The following is an 18,692-nucleotide window of genomic DNA, read 5'->3' as shown; positions in this document are numbered from 1 at the left end:
GAAGCAGCTACAATACTGATACTCTGTTGTTCTGATTTATATGAGATCAGAGTCCAAAATGAGGAAAGAGCTCTCAGGCTGCCTCTCAGAGGATTTTGCCTGATAGATAACATGCTATTAAAGCAATGTTTAAAAATGCTTACTTCAAATATAATCCAAAAACATTGATTAGTCCTACCAAAAGCTCATTGTTTTTGCTTTGATATTGGCTTTATGTAAATGGAGAAAACCTGAATGAAGAGGATTTTATGGCAGAACGTATATTTGTTACAGAACAAACTGAGCATGTTAGGACAGAGTTATGAATGGTGGGAAAATGTATACTTTTAAGACACTTTGAGGTGAACAGATCCTTTTTATGTGTGTTTGGCTTTTCAACCTACTGTTTTCAAAATGCCTGGTGTTAGTGGTTTGCCTTCCTGCAGCAAGGCGTTTTGGTCTCGCCCCAGCAGCTCACTGCAGAAATCATTCAAGAGTCCAAGTACGCTTCTGACTTTCCCTGTAACTGTATGCTGGCTGGGCTTGCAGATTTTGCCAAGGAGATTCTGCTCAGGAAATACTCCTAAGATCTGTGTTAGCCTGGTGAAGTCTTTGTATATAATAAATGAAATATGTGTAGTACAGCAGAAGACGTGAAAATTTAGACTCAGCTTTCTGAATGGAACTTTGTTGTCTCTTACTGGAGGTAACAAGTCTTGAAGGCTGCTTTATGGGAAAATATACCCTAGTATTCAATAATCTTATGTGCTCTTCTGTCACATACTTGCATGTGAAAATAAATGTAGGGACTGCTTGGCTTGGTTATGATTTGGATTGAGCTTGAATAGCAACTTTTGAGCACTGCTTGGAATGCTTAACTTTACAACCAAAATCTAGTGCGTATAAATGGGTATACTTTATAAGCCTGTTTAATAATGACTCCTCCTCCCTTACTCCTGAGTTTCGTGTTTGCTCTTGGGCACGGGTTTTTCAGTGTTTTTTTTTTTTTTTTTTTTTTTTGAGGGCAAACCATGGCAATTGTCCCAGCTGGTAAAAAAGCATTTCAGTAGGGAAATAACTACAAGGTCAGCATTCCTCAGATGTGAAAGCCTTCTATTTTTTATTTTTATGTTGTTGCTGTTGACTTTTTTTTCTTGTTTGAGATCTTTCTCCTCCTTTGCATCTGGATCAGCCATACCTTTTTTTGTTTCCTGGCTCCTAACCACTTTAGGACCTGTTATTTAATTTGGGAGTGAGGTCTTTCCATTGTGTTTGCTTGTGAGATGAGGTGTTCAACGGAGATGTTTCCTCCTCTTTCCTGACTTGTTAGCATAATTGCAGCCACCGCAGCCTGTGTTGGAGCAGACAGCACTGCTTCGGGCGCTGGCATGCTGTCACCTTTCTGCATTGATAGCCGGATTTATAATTAACGACTGTTTGCACAACTACAAATAGAATAATTTAGCTGACAGCTTCCCGTGGCGAGGAAGAAAGGAAGAAAAGATCCTCAAACGGGCTAACCCCGAAATAAAGAAGTTGCCTGCTATTGCCAAGTAGTCTTTTTTTCCACAGGCAGGGAACGTGCGGGATTTGTTTCAGGCTTGTCCTTGGCAATAAGAAGCTGGCTTCCTCGGTGAGCACACATCCCGGTGTTCAGTGGTATGGGGTATCCAGATCCCCCACAGCATCCCTCATTTATACCTTTGGTGTTAAAGCTGATCTTTTGGGGAAGCTGGCAGCATGAGGAGGTTGGTGGTGCTGGAAGTAAAAGGGTGCTTGCAGAGGTTTGCCTTGCCCAAGCAGTTATCAGAGGAAAGAGCCCAGCTGCAAGTGACCTTTTCCCAAACTTCAGAACAGGTGTTTTGCCAAGAAAAATAGGCAGTTCTCTATTTTTATTGCTCTTGAGTAATTGTCACCTTCAGGTGAGGTATTAGTTGACTGTAATATAACAAAATTATTATTTTTTTTATCTTTTCTTCCTGCCATTTCCTTTGGTTTAGCTTTCAGTTTCATTCCAAAAGATACAAAACTTGTTTGGTTGTAAACATTTGGAACCCTTTCTTTACGGTGTCTGTTACAGGATGTATATTTTGATACCAACTTCCTTAGACTTGGTAACAGTTGCGTTGAAGAGGGATCTGGAATAAACTTAACAGTGTGTGGCTGGGCTTGTCAATTAACCTCATAAAGGTGCCACAGCCTCAACAAATTCAGCTGTTTTGATACCCTTTTCTTTGCCTTCCAAACATTTGTCTATTATTATTAAACTAATACCCTTTCTGTCAGGAGCAGGTTGCAATATGACTTCTGATTGAAACCTGCTCAAGTAAGAGTGCACTTTTTTTTTTTTCTTTCTTACAAGCTCAGTAGGTAAGTTTGTAAGCTTTCTTGCTTACAGGCAAGTAGTGTAATATTTCCACAGTATTGTCTTGTGAAAGTAATTAGTATGGTGTAAGATGATAGTTGTGATTATGCCCCTGGATGGAGCTACCGTCTCTGCTCTTCTGAGCTTTCCATTTCCTTCTCTTTCTGCGGATGTTAACAGGGTAGACTTGGGGAATTGGTCTCAAGTGTTAGAAGTGAATGCTGACAAAGTATCTTATACTTCAGCAGGTCAAACCTTTGTCTGTTTGGAAAACAATAAGCTACAATCTTTTTTAAGTGTAGTAGCGTGTTTGGCGCAGAAGGTAGTGCCCGTGTCTGGTCACTGTGAGTCAGCTGTATGTACACTATGTATTTGAGTAATGTTGTAGAAAAAAGATGACAAATTGAGCCGCAAGAGTGCCAAATAATTGAACGAGATGCATCCAAGCCCTTACCAAGCTGCAGATAATACTGTTTGACTAAGACTCAAAGGCAGTGCTGTCGAGGAAACAAATTCAGGCTCAGCATGAACTCATACTGTTGAATGTTTCTGAAGGGAAGCCCACAGAAAATGCCTAAACTTCAAAGGGTACTTAAAAAACAAAACAACTAAACTGTTGGTATTTCACAGTAAGTAGTCTGTGTCCAAAAAAAAACCCCCCAAACATACTTTTTTTCTAGTGTTGTTACTAAGAATTTGTATACATGAAAACATCACCCATCCTAAATCCTTTTTTTTTTTCTTTCCTGGCTGTGTTAATCTAGCTCATTAGGAACAAACTTTCTTCATTGTGTTAAAGATGCAAGGTAATTCCTTTCCACTGTCTTACCTAATTTCTTCCTGTTCCAGTCTCTACCTTATTATCTACTTTCGTTGCTGTTCACTTTGTTCCCTTACGCTTTTATTCATCCTGTACTTGGTTTCATGCCTGGTCTCTTGTTTCTCACAAACCTCAAGGTTTTGAACTTTATTTTAGCCGGCGTTGTGCCGTGAAGTTCCCCCAGATCTCCCTTTCATGTTCCTGATGTGCTTCTTTGCAGGTGTTGGACAGGCAGACAGCCCGTGACCACATTCAGTCCCCAACAAAACTGTTTTACCACTTATTCTACTTATTTACACTTATTCTATCTAGTCTTTCACATGGCATTTATCTTTAAAGGATTCCTGTTCTTAACATGGGACCATTAGCTACTGCATGAACTTACCCTGGTTGAAGGTTAGCCACCTTACATATCGATTTCAGTGAAATTTGGGCTAGATTTGACAGTTAATCCCTATTACTTGCTAAGGCTGACTATTTTTTCTAGTTTTTGCAAGGGACAAAGTTCTTTAGGTGAAATTTCTAGGGTTTATTAATAGTCGGAAAGCGTGTACGGCCTGGGCCAGAGTTTGTACTTTGGTTCCAAAGATCAGATGCGGGTTGAGTGCATTCATCATGTGTAAATATTGATGGCACATTCAGAAAGTTCTTGTGGGCAAGCAGATCACTTACATGGTCGTGACAAGGTACATTTTGCACTAGGAAAGCAATTAAGGTTAAATAAACAAAGCTGAGTATTTTTATAGAGGTGTAATCTAGGGTAGACAGTCTGGAAATAGGGGTCGTTAACTCTGTTACTGATCTTAGCGTAAGCTTAAATATTAGGAACCTGCATAAGGGTTTAGCTAATAGCTTTTAAAATAAAGTAGCTAATCTACTTTACTCAGTTATTGGGGCAAAATGAGCTTGACAGCATTGTTTGAAGAATTGATTTCAAATTAACTTCTCCTTTAAAGCTCTCATGCCAAGCAGCCCTTTTCAGAGAAATGGGCTTTGCCATCGATTTGCCACAGCAATTGCGTATGGTTGCTTGACTAGAACCAGAAGGAGTATTGTGTTTTCAAGTGGTTCTCGTGTTCATGCCTTTCCTTTAAAAGGTGCTTCTGGTGTATTGCAGGGTTGTAAAGAAACACTGATGGGAGAGCGTTGGTGATTCTGGACATGGGTGCTGTTTCTCAGCTCAGCTGTGCTATGATTGTAGCCCTGAGCTGCTAAGGTGCCGCAGTGAACTCCCTCTTCATCTCTCCCAGCCTGTTTCATACCACATTTTGAGGAATTTGCCTATTGCCAGGCATTACTTACCATCACTGCCATGCAAAAGTGCCTAATGGCGGGACAACCACCAGAGAGAGATTGATCTCAGCCCCGTGTAAGCAAGCTCTCCCTTTTTGCTCCGGTTTCCGCATAAAGCAGCAAAGTTGGCCCAGTGTCTGCATTCCTCTGTAATCAGTTGCCACAGCATGCTAAGGTTGCTTTGAGGGAAGCAGATAAATATTCTACCTGCCAGCCAGGGATATAAAAGCCGAAATAGGAAGGACTGGGGAATGTAAGATCTACTTGGCAAAATCTGGTGTTCGTGTGCGCGTGTTTGGAAATGCCTGGCATCGTCTCATGTGTTAACTGATTTGGAAGCTGAAGTTGGAGGCTAGTTTGTTTGTTTTTTAAACTCTGGAAAAATAGGAGCAGTTGATATGTAGTGGATAATATGGACGTGTTCTAAAATAAGGAGGTGATTTAATTCTGTAAATTAAACGAGCCTTGCTGTGCATGGCAGCCTTAAGAAGCTCCTAAAGACAAGGTTCAGGAGATGTGCAGTACTTCAGATAGCAACAAGAAGCTTCCTTACAAATGCTCAGTGGTTGGGTAGCTGTGCCGAAAATTAACAAGGACAACAAAAAAACAAAGTGGGCTTGAATTTCTTGTGAATGCATTGTATGTCAGCGTGATAGCCGAATACAAACAAGCCTGAAGTAATGGAGCACTCCACTGGGGAGCAAGCAGATCCTCACCGAGTCAGCCCTCCGCAGCCACGCTCTGCCTCACCCGGACTCCAGCCAGCTGCACCACACGTGCAGAGCTTGCACAGCTCAGAGAAGTCAGCCTGTCGGTCTGGTAACCTCACAGCAAAAGGTTGCACACACGATAGCTTTACAGAAAGGCGCTCAAGACCCCAGGGTCTGTTCCCTGCCCTGTCCTCTCAGGTGCTACCTGGGCAGAGCTGCTCAGTGGCCCAGCCAGCCCCTGCGGGTAAGCTGCACCAAGTGCTGACCAAGGGGCTGCCATTTGACTGTTTGGTCCTACTTAAATTCATTTCTTCAAAGGAAGAACTTGGACGAAAGACCACTGCTCTTCCATGCACGGTAGAGGGAAGTCACAGGCACGTCTATTTTAGCGTAATATTTTTCGTAGTGTTTTCCTCGTGGCACAGCATGCTGTGGTCACTTGGTGCCTGTTAGTCTTGTAGGGTGATGAAAAAGTTACCTAACAGGGACGTAAAGATGTAAATGTTTAGATTTCCTTGGTCTAAAGCATACACTGTTTAAATGCTGATGGAAAAGCGGAAAGCACAGATTGTTTGCAAGCAAGAACATGTCCAGTCATTTGTTTACTCTAATTTCTTCTTCACCGTGTGTAGGAATTGCTTTCTTTTTAAGATGTGGACAGGCTAACATGTGCAGGGGTCGGACAGATTGCTGGCTATTTTGGGTGGCAGTGTTGGCCCTTGTTTTGTTTGCCTGTCCTCCTCCTGGAGGAAGGGGACTGCAGCAGCTGTGTGCAATCAGTGCCACTGCAGGTCCTGGCAAACACTTCGATCCTCGTAGGCGATAATGAACTGATGCGATCCTGGGTGCTTTGAAGTCTTTGCAACAAACACCCCCACGCAGTCCTCCCCCCAGGACCCCAAAGTGTGCTTTGGTAAGTGTACAATACAGATTTGTCAGCTGATCGTAAACAGGGATGAAGATGAGAAGACGAAGCAGGAGCAGAAAACTGCTCTTCCATGACGATTGTTTACAAAGTGCAGATGTTCTTACGCTGCCTTTTCTAATTCTCAGTTTGTTTTTTCTTCCCGAAGACTTACAAAACATCGTGGCTGTAAACTTTCTGGAGAAGTTGTTCTCCCCCGCCCCTTCAAGTAAGCTTCAAACATGAACACCTTCAGTTTTGCAGATCTGAATACATAAAACTTATGTTCAGAGTATCAGGAGGTGTTTTAATTTCCTCGTGCTTCTGGCTCTGAGTTACAAGACTTCTGCAATGCATTTTCAAGCTCTTTCCTCTAGTGTGTGACATAGGACTTTGTGTAATTCCCTCAAATAAATAAAATACCTTTGTGAGACTTCAGAATCTTCTGAACTCCTGTTGCTTTGAACAGCCCTGTGGGATAAATCGAGCACAGCTTTAGTGTCTTAAAGAAAGTTTTTCCAGTACTTACAGATCTGAGTCAAGTTGGCAGTTTTAAGTTCCCTCCATAACATAACCTTTTAATTTTGTTTGCACTTGTGTCCTTCCTTCTTTTTAAAAGATGAATTGCTGTGGTTAGGTTATTCTCCTATCCTATTTTTTTTTTTCAGTAGCACTCTGTGCTTTGCTCTAGATCCATTTGTGGACCGTTTGTGGCTGTAAGCTTTATAGCATAGGAAGTCTTCGGTCATGCTTGAGGGAACATATTTTAAAAGCTTGTGGCAGAACATGGATTTTAAAACACTTGAAGCATGAGTTTATAGAAAGCAGTTCCATGAGGTTTGAAATTTTAAGGTCTAAGGGAAAAGTCTGGATGAAGGAAGATAACTCATAGTAATTCTAAGGAGAGTTGTGCGTTCATTAACACAGTTTACAAGACAGGATTTTTTTTCTGAAGTCTGGGCATTTCTCTAACAGGAGTGCTTTCTTGCAAAAATAATAAGGACAGAGTTTTATTGCTGCCAATGGGGAACCTTTTTCTTCTTGAGTTTGTATGGAACACGGTCCCATTTTGTGTTCAGAAGCAGATTGAGTAATGACCATCAGTGGAGAATCCTGGATAGCGGTGCGGAACTGGAATTTAGGTTTGTCTGGGGATCAAGAGTACTGCTCAAAATCTAGCACGTAATTTAAAATTACTTAACCTGTTCGAGTTCATCAGCTTAGTACCAGCTGCAGCTGCAAACTTTTGTCATCTGTCTCGGTGGCTGCAGCTTGCCTACTTCTGAGGTTTGTGAAAAAAATGACAGTGTTTTAGCTAACTGTTTGGCTGGGCAGTATTATAAATCTTTAAGTAATGAAGGGCATCAGTGCAATTTTGTTTTTTACAAATTATGGGGCCTCTTGATGTTGGGTGTTTGTAGGACATTAAAAATACGGTGATATTTGTGGTCTTTTTTCATAAAGCTTGTGAAGGCATCGCTGCTAGTGGCTTTCTTTATTTTATGTCTGAATACTTCAAACGAACCTCAGGCAGCTGGAGATCTCACCACTTTCAAGCTTTTCACAGCTTTATGACTATACGTGTAGATGAGAGAGACCATCATTGAAAACAAGGGATTATTCTAAGGTGGGAACTTCACCAGAGCAGGCATTGCATCCTGCTACGCGTTGATATTCTCAGTCTGCACCTCCTGCTCCTTATTTTCTGTTTGCTTTTCATCCCGCTTGTCAAGTGACAGGAGAGCTCATACAGAATTACGAAGCAGTGTGTTTGATCCTGAAGCATGCCCACTCGAGAAAGAAACCTCAGCCACCTGTAAACTCAGGCGATCTCTCAGGTGCTGTAGCAATGTATGGCGGAACTTCACAGCCCGCTGTTGTTCTCTTCAGGGTTAGCTTTGTGTGGCATCAGTAACCCTCCCTGTTGTGATGAAGGCTTTTGTTCTCCTCTTCCCCCCCCAGCTTTCCAGGGGCTGTCATGTCACCGCTGCTGTCAGAATTCATTAGCAGATTTCAGCTGTGTTCAGTTCTTTGTCGTGCTGTGGCAGTTAATGGTGCTGTAGCAACAAGCCCTTAACTTTCTCCACAAGCCAGTTAACTACAGCATGCTTTTATTTTATTTATTTATTTATTTTGGTTGAAAAGTATGCTTTTGGCAATTACAGGACAGTTGTGATCCATGTTCAATTTGAAGAGAAGTGACCTGTTCACAAAATGTCTGTAGTGTCAACATCAGATATAAAACATGGACACATAGATGTTGAATGTACTGCTCTGTTTTTTTTTTTGTCTACAACCTTGCTTTTTTTCTTCCCTTTATATATATATATATATATATATATATATAATATATATATATATATATATTTTCATATATATATGAAAAGCTTAAGTTAGATTAAATTTCTTTTTTTCTGTAAAGAAAGATGATGAAAAGTACAATAACATCAGTTTTGATGAGTATAATGAAATGCTTGGTGACTTCATTATGCATTTTCTGTAGTTTTGACATGAAAATGTAATGAGTTTCTCAGAGGGAACAATTGTAGAAAGAAGTCCTTTACTGGACTGGTTGATGTACAGAAAAATTATTTTGGACATGCAGTTGCGATGAGAGGAAATTCTGATTTTGGAAAGCTGTATTTTTTTTTTTTATTATTTATTTAAAATACCTGTAGGAATCAACATAGTAAGAGGTATGACCTGCGCAAGCCATATATATATATGTGTGTGTGTGTATACACATACTACACATACATATATATACACGTATATGTTATCTATTAGTTATTAACCATCATGCTGCAGAACTACTACCAAAGGAAACACAGTGTTTGAATGTAGATCAGCAGTTTCGTAACTGATGGATAATAACGTTGAACTCTTGTCCTCTGTCACAAAACAGCATGTCTTACATAGTAAACGTGTGGAGTTAATTGTTTTCTGATGACTGTAGTTGGCAATAAAATTGACATAGTGATTCTCATTTGTCATGCCGTACTTTCATGAAATACAGTTTATTGCCCACTAACGTAATATGCGGGCTTTTTAAATTTTCTTTTGTTGTTTTAATTAACTTGATACCTGAGTTTTCAGAATATTTTAGTAGCTTTTCTTTGTAAAGTTAAATGATGAGTGCTTACTACTCTGGTTTTGAAGATTTGAGGACATGCATTATTTATTATAAGCTAATGTCATTATTTGGTTACCTGAATAGTGTAGGTGTGGGTACAGCTTTGTATTAGATATTACAGTTTTAACAAAAATTTGCCTTCGTATAATTTAGTCCACCCTGAACTATTTCTGAGAAGTGCTGATAGTTGGGCACTGCAGTGCTCAACTTCTGTTTAGACTCAGCTTTCTTCTTCTAGTCTTCAGTGTTGTTAATGTGAGACCATTCTGAGCTAAGAGAAGCAAACTTTGACTTTCGATCTGCAGTTTCTAATTGACTTCATTCAGCATGGTTTGTAGCCAAAAAAAGCATTATTTAGGAAATAAGTGAGTGAGAGATCTTGCCTTTGCCTGTGAGCTACTTTTCTTTTGAGCTGTGGTTGTGTTTCAAGTCAAAGCAGACTATAGAGGAAGCCATACAGTTCCTGAATTTCTCCAGTTCCCATGGTGCAGGAAATGGAGCAACAGCCATTACTGCAGCGAGCACGCTGTTTTAAGGGGTTATTTTAAAGATGAGTTTTTACAAAGAAACAAGGCGGATACCGTATAGATCTAGTACACGAGCAATAAAAACTACTGGAAATTTGAGAGCGTTACAAATGTTTGCCGTTCTCACCCGTATTTTATAGTACTTGAGGTAGTGTAGGGAGAAGGTCTCTGCAATTACTTCAATTGCTTTTTCCTCCTGTTTGTTTTTGTTCTCTGACTCATTCTGCATATAGTAGATGGTATCGCCGGACTACTGCTAATCCGGTATCTCAGGTCTGACTGTAATGCTCCGCGCTGTGTAAGATGACACACTGGGTGCTGCAATGACTGAGCTGCGTGGTTTATTTCTACGGATGTTGAGTGGCATTGGTGAGGTTGGTATGACCAGATTCACAGACCTGAAATTTGAAGTGTCATTCATACAATCCACTTTGATCCTTTTTACAAAGCGTTTGCCTCAGAAGTTGAATTAAATGACGCTTAAGAACCTGAGTACCGAAATCGATGGTCAGTATTGGTTTTCCACCAGTAAGCTCTAGAATTTAGTTACCTTCAGGTTATCTGATTTCAAGATGAAGCTTTCAGATAAGCAGCCTTACTGTTGAACACATTGCAGAGGCTGTGATAATTCTTCCCCATGTTCCCCCATGTAAAAACTTTCCAGCAAGTTTTCAACCACCTCACAGTCTCCTCTTTGACTAAGTGGATGTGTTGAGCTCTACAGCCTTCATATTGATACAAGTCATCTATCTCTTCCTACAAATACCTTTTCCCTCTTCTGGGCACTTGCTCTAAGTCGTAGCTTGCATTATTTCCAGACCCTATGTTGTAGCAAACAATATTAAAGCTCATGTTCTGGAGTTGTATCTTTTTCTTTTTTTTTTCTTTTTTTTTCTTTTTTTTTTTCCCAAATAATGTCTATTAATCTATAGTAGCAACCTGTCCTGCTTTATTGCCAGCTAGTCTTTGTCCTCTTAACAGCAAGGACTGTTGGTACGCCTGAAGCTAGCAGCATGTTTTAAGGCTTTGCAGGCAAGAATCTGTAGGTGACAAGTAATGCAAATCTTTTGGGTAGAGGAGAAGAGGAAGAAGGTTCTCAGAAAAGTTTTAATAGAGTCTTTGTCTCTAAAACCGGTCTTGGTCTATACTTGACATGAATATTCCTTTTTTAAGGGTAATTCACTTATTAAGTGTTGCTCTTCTGTCATGGTAAGTGCAGCTGTGCTTTCTGTAACTTACCCAATATTAATGTATAATCAGTCTGAAGAGAGCAAAGCCCTTTTTTGTTACAGCTACTCAGTATTTTCAGAGCCTTGAGTGTCTTCAAGTCCCTCCCTGCTGTCCTTCCAGACCAGGGGTGTGAATTCAGGCTTCCTGGCTTAGTGTGCTGTGTAGGTATTTGCAGCTTCTCACAGTGCTTGTATTACCTTCAGCATGGTTTTTGGCTTAGTGGGGTCTTAGGGACATGTCAGTCAAGATAGAGTGCAATGCCGGAATTGAAACTCATGACTGTTTCCTCTCCCACCCACCTCCTCTGGTTCACCTTTGACATTCCTGTACAGTCGTGCTGATTCTGGACTTCAGCTTAGCTGGACTCTCCAAAAGACTCCGCAATGTGAGTTTACCTGAGATAGGTTATAGTGGAAAGCTTAAATGAAGTGTGGGGAAGATTTGCAAAGCACTTCATAAATCTCAATTTTATGCACTAATTAAGCACTGAACCTCTTGAAGTGGTGCAGGGATTTTAAAAATTTATTCATCTCTATGTATAAATCCTCTTCTTAGAGGACTGCTGGTAGGTACCTGATTTCTAGACATAGGAGCAATCCAGTTTGTCTACTTATGGGCCTATAAAATGAAGTTAAGTTCCAGTTTTGAGGAGTTGCCATAGGAAAGAATATTCAAAATTACGTGTGGTTTGTTTTTTGTTTTAAAATCAAGGCTTTTTTCTCCCCTTGTAACTGTCTATATTGAAACTAAATGCTTTTAAGTGTATTCTAAATACGCAAATAAAGATACAATCATATGATAACAGAGTGACTGAAACCTTGTTCCTGCAATTTTTGGAAGCTTTCTTAGAACACTCTGCTATACCTGTTGGCTATTTGTGACAGGCGGATCATTTTGCTGTGCTGGAATGCATCACAGATGTTACCCGCTAGAAGTAAATAGAAGAAAGCTGAATCTTTTAATCTTCTATGTTAATTTTAAATTCAATTTGGAGGTGAAAGGCTCCTATTATAATGATGTTGCTGTGTGTCTGAGGAATGATGGTTGGGAAACTTGCAGCTAATGCTTTGGAGATGTAGGTATTAACCTCTATTCTTGTTCTAAGTAAAAAGATGCTGCAGCAACAGGTGGTCTATGCTTCGTATCTCAATTTGAAAGTATTTTTACACCATAAGCTGTAATGCTTCTTCATCTAAAGCTTTTGTGCTTCTGTATTTTGTTTATTCTCTATTTATAGTTTAATTGCTTTTTTTTTTTTTTTTCCTAAGAGATGCAAAGTTTTACTACCTGATATTTCTGGTTTCCAAGATGATTTTCTGCGAATTGAATGATCAATATGTGAGGCAGTTTGTGGGAAACTACATTTAGGAGTGAGTGCTAACCTGCACGCATTGCTTCAAAGTGAAGCTTATCTTTTACTTTGGTTGTGACTTTAGCTATGCCCTACTTTGGTTGTGACTTTAGCTATGCCCCTTGATTTGTAAGGAAATTTGCAAATACCATGTTGCAGTTAAACACCTCATGGGATTTTCTTGTGCAACATCAGAGTTGAATTTCATGTTAATGGTGAGACATCGGGTTTCATATTGGCAGCGTAGAAAAGAGGAAGAGTTTTCTCTGCAGAAGGTGAAAACAGAAGCTTGTTTTCATAGGTGTTGAGTTAAACTTCAGTCTTCTGCTCAGAAAAGCTGGCTGGATAACCCTCATTAAGATGCACTGATGGTAGATATGGCTCTGAGGTGTGTAAATAATGCTGAACTACAAGGGAGGAGGAGTCTGAATGTAGATGACAAATACTTCAGGTTTCTAGGGTTGTGTCTTTCTTAGAATTTCTTAGGAAATCATTTTAATCAGCAAATAGGGAAAGCTGATGCATGCTGAAAAGCATTTGTACGGGTCTTCTAAGACCTACAAATCAGTGCAGAGACACCGTAAAGGTATTATACATCTTTGTGACACCAAGTGAATGGGATTACATCTTTTAAATAAAGTAATAGGTAGCCATAAAGTGTTACCCTTACTGAAAGGGTGTACAAGACTTAGCCATTAAAATATGTCTGTAGTACTACTGCTTTTCCCTTTGCTCTCAGTTGAGTGCTCTCAGGTGGGTGAGCAGTGCAAGCCCTTCCTAAACGACATTCCCACCTTCTGTAATACTGATAGTTTTCAGAAGACTAACACGGAACTGTAAGTTTTCAGTGATATATATAAAGAATACTTAGGGTACAGCAATCTCCATCTAGGAAAAAAATGAGCGCCCACTTGCAGGAGTAGAAATATCCCCATTTACCTAATGCAGTGGTGGAAGCGAATATTTGTTACTTCTGAACCATTCATAGCTATGCGTGGTGTGAGCCTATGTAGAAGGTCCTGGAGTATACGAGCAGAAAAGCTGTTCTTGATTTATTTCCTTGGTAACAAACATGTTCAGGGTGGTTGCACTGAAAATTGGGTTGTAAGTTTCTTCACCAAGTTCCTAAGTGAGTTGTACAGATACAAAAAGCTGGCATGGAAAAGGTCAGTTCAAGAGCCAGTCTTTGATACAGCAGAAAAGGAAAACACTTTTTGTTTTGTTTTGTTTTGTTCTGCTCGACTGCTGCTTAATTCCTGGGGAAGGCATGCATAACTAGACTTGTTCAGAAATGTGTTTAACGCTCTTGGAGCACATTAACCTCTTTCTGTAGCTAAGTTTGTCGTTCCTGTTTGCCTGATTTGATTAGGGGATAGAATTTCACGTTTGTTTAATACCTTAATGTGAAAATAACATGTGGGGTCACCCGCTCTCTGGGCCTGTGATCCCGGGAACCCTTTGCCTGTCCCAAAGCAGCTGCAATTGCTGCTTTATGTTTCCAGGTACCGCTTTATATTACACTGGGGTTGATAAACCAGGCCTTTCAGAATCTATATTTTATTCTTTTTAAATAAGCTTTTTCAGACAGATCCTGGATGAAAGCAGAGTAGCAGAGCAGGTGCTGGTAACTCATGCTCATCTCTCTTCTGTTTTCCTTTAGCACAGGGACTGACAAAGTTGTGTCATTAATGACTTGCAGTGGCATAGTAAGCTCCGGCATGCATGATGACTTAGGCTGGTGCCTAAGTCATACCTATTATATGGTCCCTGTCAAACAGCTCCCTGGGGAATTTTTAGCTCCTGTGCTGAATGACGTTGAAGGACACGTAGCTGGCAAGTAAAGGCCAGCTTTCTGTGCCCTGAGCACCCAGCTGCTGGCACTTCTCTGGGGCTTGCTTAGGCTGTCTGAGCTCCAGCTAGACTGATGGCTGCGGTGTCCAAACACCCCGCCACTTATCCCGCTCTTGGCACGGCCTCTGTGCTTGGCTGCTTCTGCCAAGGACAGCCCCGGCTGGAGACACAGGCTGGGAGCTCCGCCTGCGTTGCTGACTTCACTTTGCATGAAAGTACTAAAAAGAAGTAAAGAAAAATCCCAAGTTTTCATTCGTGAACTCGATGCAACGCGGGTCGTGCTAGAAGCTTTACATTTCTCATGCTGAAATTTCCAAGTTGCTTTTTCACTTGGGGTATCCAGCATATAACCTAAAGATAGGAAACAAATCTTTCGTGAAGCTCTCAATCGTAAAGGTATGAGACTGTTAACAACTAGCATAAAAACCATCTGTAACTTCAGTCTTAAAGCAAGCACCTCTGTGATTTGACAACAAGTAGCAGTATGCGAGGAAGTGTTACTGTTAGCTCCTGGCTACCTGCCATGGATGCTTGGAGACGGATTAACAGGTTTGTGGCACAGAAAAGAGCAGGTCTGGCTCGTTGGAGGAGAGACGTGGAAGTTGTGAGAACACATATTGGACGTTCTCAGTAGAGTTAAAAAATCTGTTTAATTAAAAATTTTGCGAAAGCCTTCAAAATGGCTTTTATTCTTGTTGCAGACAGCTTGAAGGTGGAATTCCTCTCATCTCTTGTGTCTAGGAGGCAGTATTGGACAAAACGTGGGCTTGGATTTAGGGAGTGTGTTGCAATTTAGTGTGGACAGTGGATGAATTTTGTGTAAAGGTTAATACATATGGAGACGAGACATATAGGGGATTAATTTAGAAAAGGCATAGGAGACCATAGTCCAAAAACGAAGCCTAGTCTCACAAATCTACCTGATGTATGGGCTAAGCCATCCAGCTGACTTGCTAGGCTTTCTGCAGGGGCACCTTGATAGGAAGTGACTTGTAATCTTATGTACAGTCGTGCACAGGCAGTTAAAGAATATTATATATTTGTTTATTTGGGTAGATTAGTCCTTTTTTCTTCCCTGGGTAGCAAAAAAGCCCAACCCCAGCAGAGGCTGCCATCTGCTCTGTACTTGGCTTGCAGAAAGCTTCTCCTTGTCCAGGGGCTGGACCACAGGATACAAACATTTTCTCCCATCAGTGGGTTAGCAGGTAGGTGTAGTTTCAGGTTGGAAATTTGGAGATATTTCTTCTCAGAAAGAGCAGTCAGGCATTGGAATGGGTTGCCCAGGGAAGTGGTGAAGTCACTGTCCGTGGGGGTGTACAAGGAAAGGCTGGATGTGATGCTTAGGGACATGGTTTAGTGGGTGACATTGGTGGTAGGGTGATGGTTGGACCAGGTGATCTTGGAGGTCTTTTCCAACCTGAATGATTCTGTGATTCTGTGTCTCTTTCTGCAAATGAAACGTTTTTGACCTCTGAGCATGGAAGGGGGAGGAGACAGTGTCGGTATAGTTTGTGCAGTCACCTGGCTTTGTGGTAAAAGAGGAACACTGTGATGCATAAATAGCTGAAAACGTAGCTGTTAGAAACTTAAAACTTCTAGAAACTTTATTCTTCTCATAAAGAATATGAGAATGAAGGTTTAATATGCCTTCACCTTTTTGTATGCCATTGATAATAAACACGCATTGGTAACTGCGTGTTTTCTTCAGCAACAACCATTCCTGAATAAGACTGTCCATTTTCTGGATTGAAAAAAACAAAACAAAACAAAACAATTTGCATTTAAGCATAGTACACTGATACATCAATATCAAGAGCAATTTCAAAGCAATAGGAGTGTATAGTGTTTTATATGGAGACACTGTTCAGAATTCACCTGAAGATCACCTCCTCCTTTTTTTCCCTCCTTAAAGAAACAAACCAGAAGAAATCATGTCTGGGAAATAGTGAGTGGAAAATATTGTCGAACTGCCAGGAAAAAATGCAATGTGCTGGCTAAATAAATCAGTCTTGGCAATTTACATACAGTTTAGATTTTAGGAAATAAACAATAGCAAACTATGAATTGGCTGACCCCCAAAAAGTATGAGTACTCATTGAATGTCTGACTTGTGAATTTTCAGATTTTTTTTTTTTTCTGAGAAGGATTTGTTTGAGCTACTTCTAAGTACAGATTACACATTGTTATACGAAGATGGATCGTTGCATTGTTTTTGTTGCCTTTGGTAAAATTTCATGCCTCTAAAATTTCATGCCTTTCACGTTTACTTTTCACAGGGATATGTGAGTAGATATGGTGTTTCAGAATTTTAAGTAATTTTATTCTGACAAGTTCATTTTTTTTAGCTGTTTTAAAGAAAAGTCAGTCTATGTTTTATAGGCAGACAGACAAACAAGGGGAGATTCCAAAATAGTCCTGACATTGGTCCTGTCTAGCTTGGCCAGCTGTCTAGGAAACACATTATGCAAGTCTTTTTGTAGCTAGCCTCTAATAAGTGAGGTATGACTCGGTAATTGGTATGGTAATTAACCTGGAAAACTATCCTCAGCTTCGCTTGCCAACTGGCTTTATATGTTGTGATGTTAATTGGTAAACTGATCTAGTGGAGAGAGGCTTGAAATGTTTATGGGCTTGACTGTATTTAATTCATTGGTTATTTTGGTGAATGTTTCCTTTTTTTTCTTTTTCATTTGCATTTGTGAAAAGTATGGTTTTCAGTTTGAGTGTTCTGAAAGATTTTTCCAAGGAAAAAAAAAAAAAAACAAAACACATTTTTTGTGGGCTGTTCTTCTTGGATGTAGATTTCTGGCTTCATGAATTTATGCATGGTAGGCTGTAAAATATTGACATGTTTTTATCGTTAATTCTGGTTGCCATACATATGGTCTGTGTGTGTGTTCCTGTAACAAAATGCTACTTGACAGAATGTGATCTGCATTAAATCGAGTTAGAATTTAGAATAGAAAGAAATGTTTTCCTGTAGTAAAACTTGTTTGGTAAATATAGAAATATGTAGGATATTATACAGAGGCGATGAATTTACTAGGTACAGATGGTAGAAAATTTCCTTAACATTGTCTATCTGTTTTATAGTAGGTGCTTTTTTTTTTTCCTTATTAATTCAAATTAATTCAAAAATTCAAAATTAATTCTGTTACTCTAAGTATTTGGGGTGTAATGAGGCCTTCATGTTGTTGTGGGTTTCTTAGAAAAATATTGGTGAAATATTAGTGAATTGTAAGAACTGTTATTAAATGTATTTTTTGTTTTATAGGTTATTCAGCAATAGTTATGAACTCCCGTTTACGAGCCTTAGGTGGGAGGATAAATAACATACGAGCATCAGAACTACCAAAAGAGAAAACCCGATCAGAGATAACCTGCAACGTTCACTTTTTGGATGGCTCAATACAAAGCTTCAAAGTCAATGTAAGTTTGGAAAACTATATATTTTTTAAATCCATAAGTATTTGTTTGAAAGCTGAAGGTCAATTGTGGGACCCTGAGGTATGGGATTTTTGTACAATGTTGAAGGTGTATCTTTGTCATTTCAAAATTGCAGAGTTACTGGTTATGAAATAGATTTATGAAGTTATGTTTTAATTTTCTCTAAAGTCAACTGACTGAAGAGTCATAAAATCACATCAAGCAGGTTGTATCTGGAAAATGGTCTTCTACATAGTATAGGAATCCCTGAGAAGCAGATAAAATTATCGTGATCAGCTGTGAATAAGTAATTTTTATCTAAAGGGGAATCGCAAATTTGGATGTACTATTTCTTTTCTGTCAGCAAAGGATGAGTAATGCTAAAAGGAGGTAAATTGTAAATTAACATAGTAAGGTCATTACATGTTTTCTGAAATACAAAGATCATGCTAGTAGGGAAGACAGCATGGCTTAGTAGGACAGGTCAGTCTGTTGTGCTTCAATGTGTTTTTTTTATTGGTTTATTGTTTAGGGGAGCAGAGTGGGAAAGGGGATGGAGGATGTTGGAAATTTTGGACAGGCTAATAGAACTTACTGTAGAGTAGTGCAGTTGGAAGGGACTTGCAAAGATCATCAAGTCCAACTGCTGAGACAAGTTTATGCTACAGAATTTTACTGGAATATCTGTATTGGGAAAGCAGCTAATATAATGCAGTTGTACAGATAGAACACTACTTCATTTTGTAAATATTTAGTTTCATAACCCTTCTTACTGATTAAAGGTGTTGTTTCATTTCTAGATGAAAACAAAGGAATCACCTTAACTCTTCAATCAGTTTTCAGTAGAATTATTTGACTGTGCAGGAAAAACTGACCTAAAGTATAGTGTGAACTTGCACATATGATGCTTCCTTTGTCCAGTTTACCCAGGCTGAGAAGTTAAGGGTTTTTATGAGGAAACTCCATTGCTGCATTTCTCTAAATTATGGCATGCATTCCTACAGGATTCTCAAAGCCTCATTTGAAAACAGTATTTTCCAAAGTGTTGTTACAATTTGCTTTGCAGACTCATTTTATTTCTGAATTCTGTCTGGATGTTTATC

The 18,692-nt window shown here is 39.6% G+C and overlaps 1 protein-coding gene across 6 annotated transcripts in view; it reads left to right on the top strand.

Moving 5' to 3' along the window:
- PTPN3 (protein tyrosine phosphatase non-receptor type 3) overlaps nucleotides 1–18,692 on the top strand; it is a 163,842-nt gene that overhangs the window by 49,549 nt on the left and 95,601 nt on the right. For all 6 annotated transcript variants that reach the window (XM_068671158.1, XM_068671157.1, XM_068671159.1 and 3 more), the window contains one exon: nucleotides 17,438–17,592. In XM_068671158.1, coding sequence (XP_068527259.1) covers nucleotides 17,438–17,592 — 155 coding nt within the window. The remainder of the gene's footprint in view (nucleotides 1–17,437; nucleotides 17,593–18,692) is intronic.

This window comes from Anas acuta, chromosome 2, assembly GCF_963932015.1.
Source record: "Anas acuta chromosome 2, bAnaAcu1.1, whole genome shotgun sequence".
In the NCBI taxonomy this organism is placed as follows: domain Eukaryota; kingdom Metazoa; phylum Chordata; class Aves; order Anseriformes; family Anatidae; genus Anas; species Anas acuta.
The sequence above is the reverse complement of the archived record's forward strand: the minus strand, read 5'-3'. Positions and strand labels throughout refer to the sequence as shown.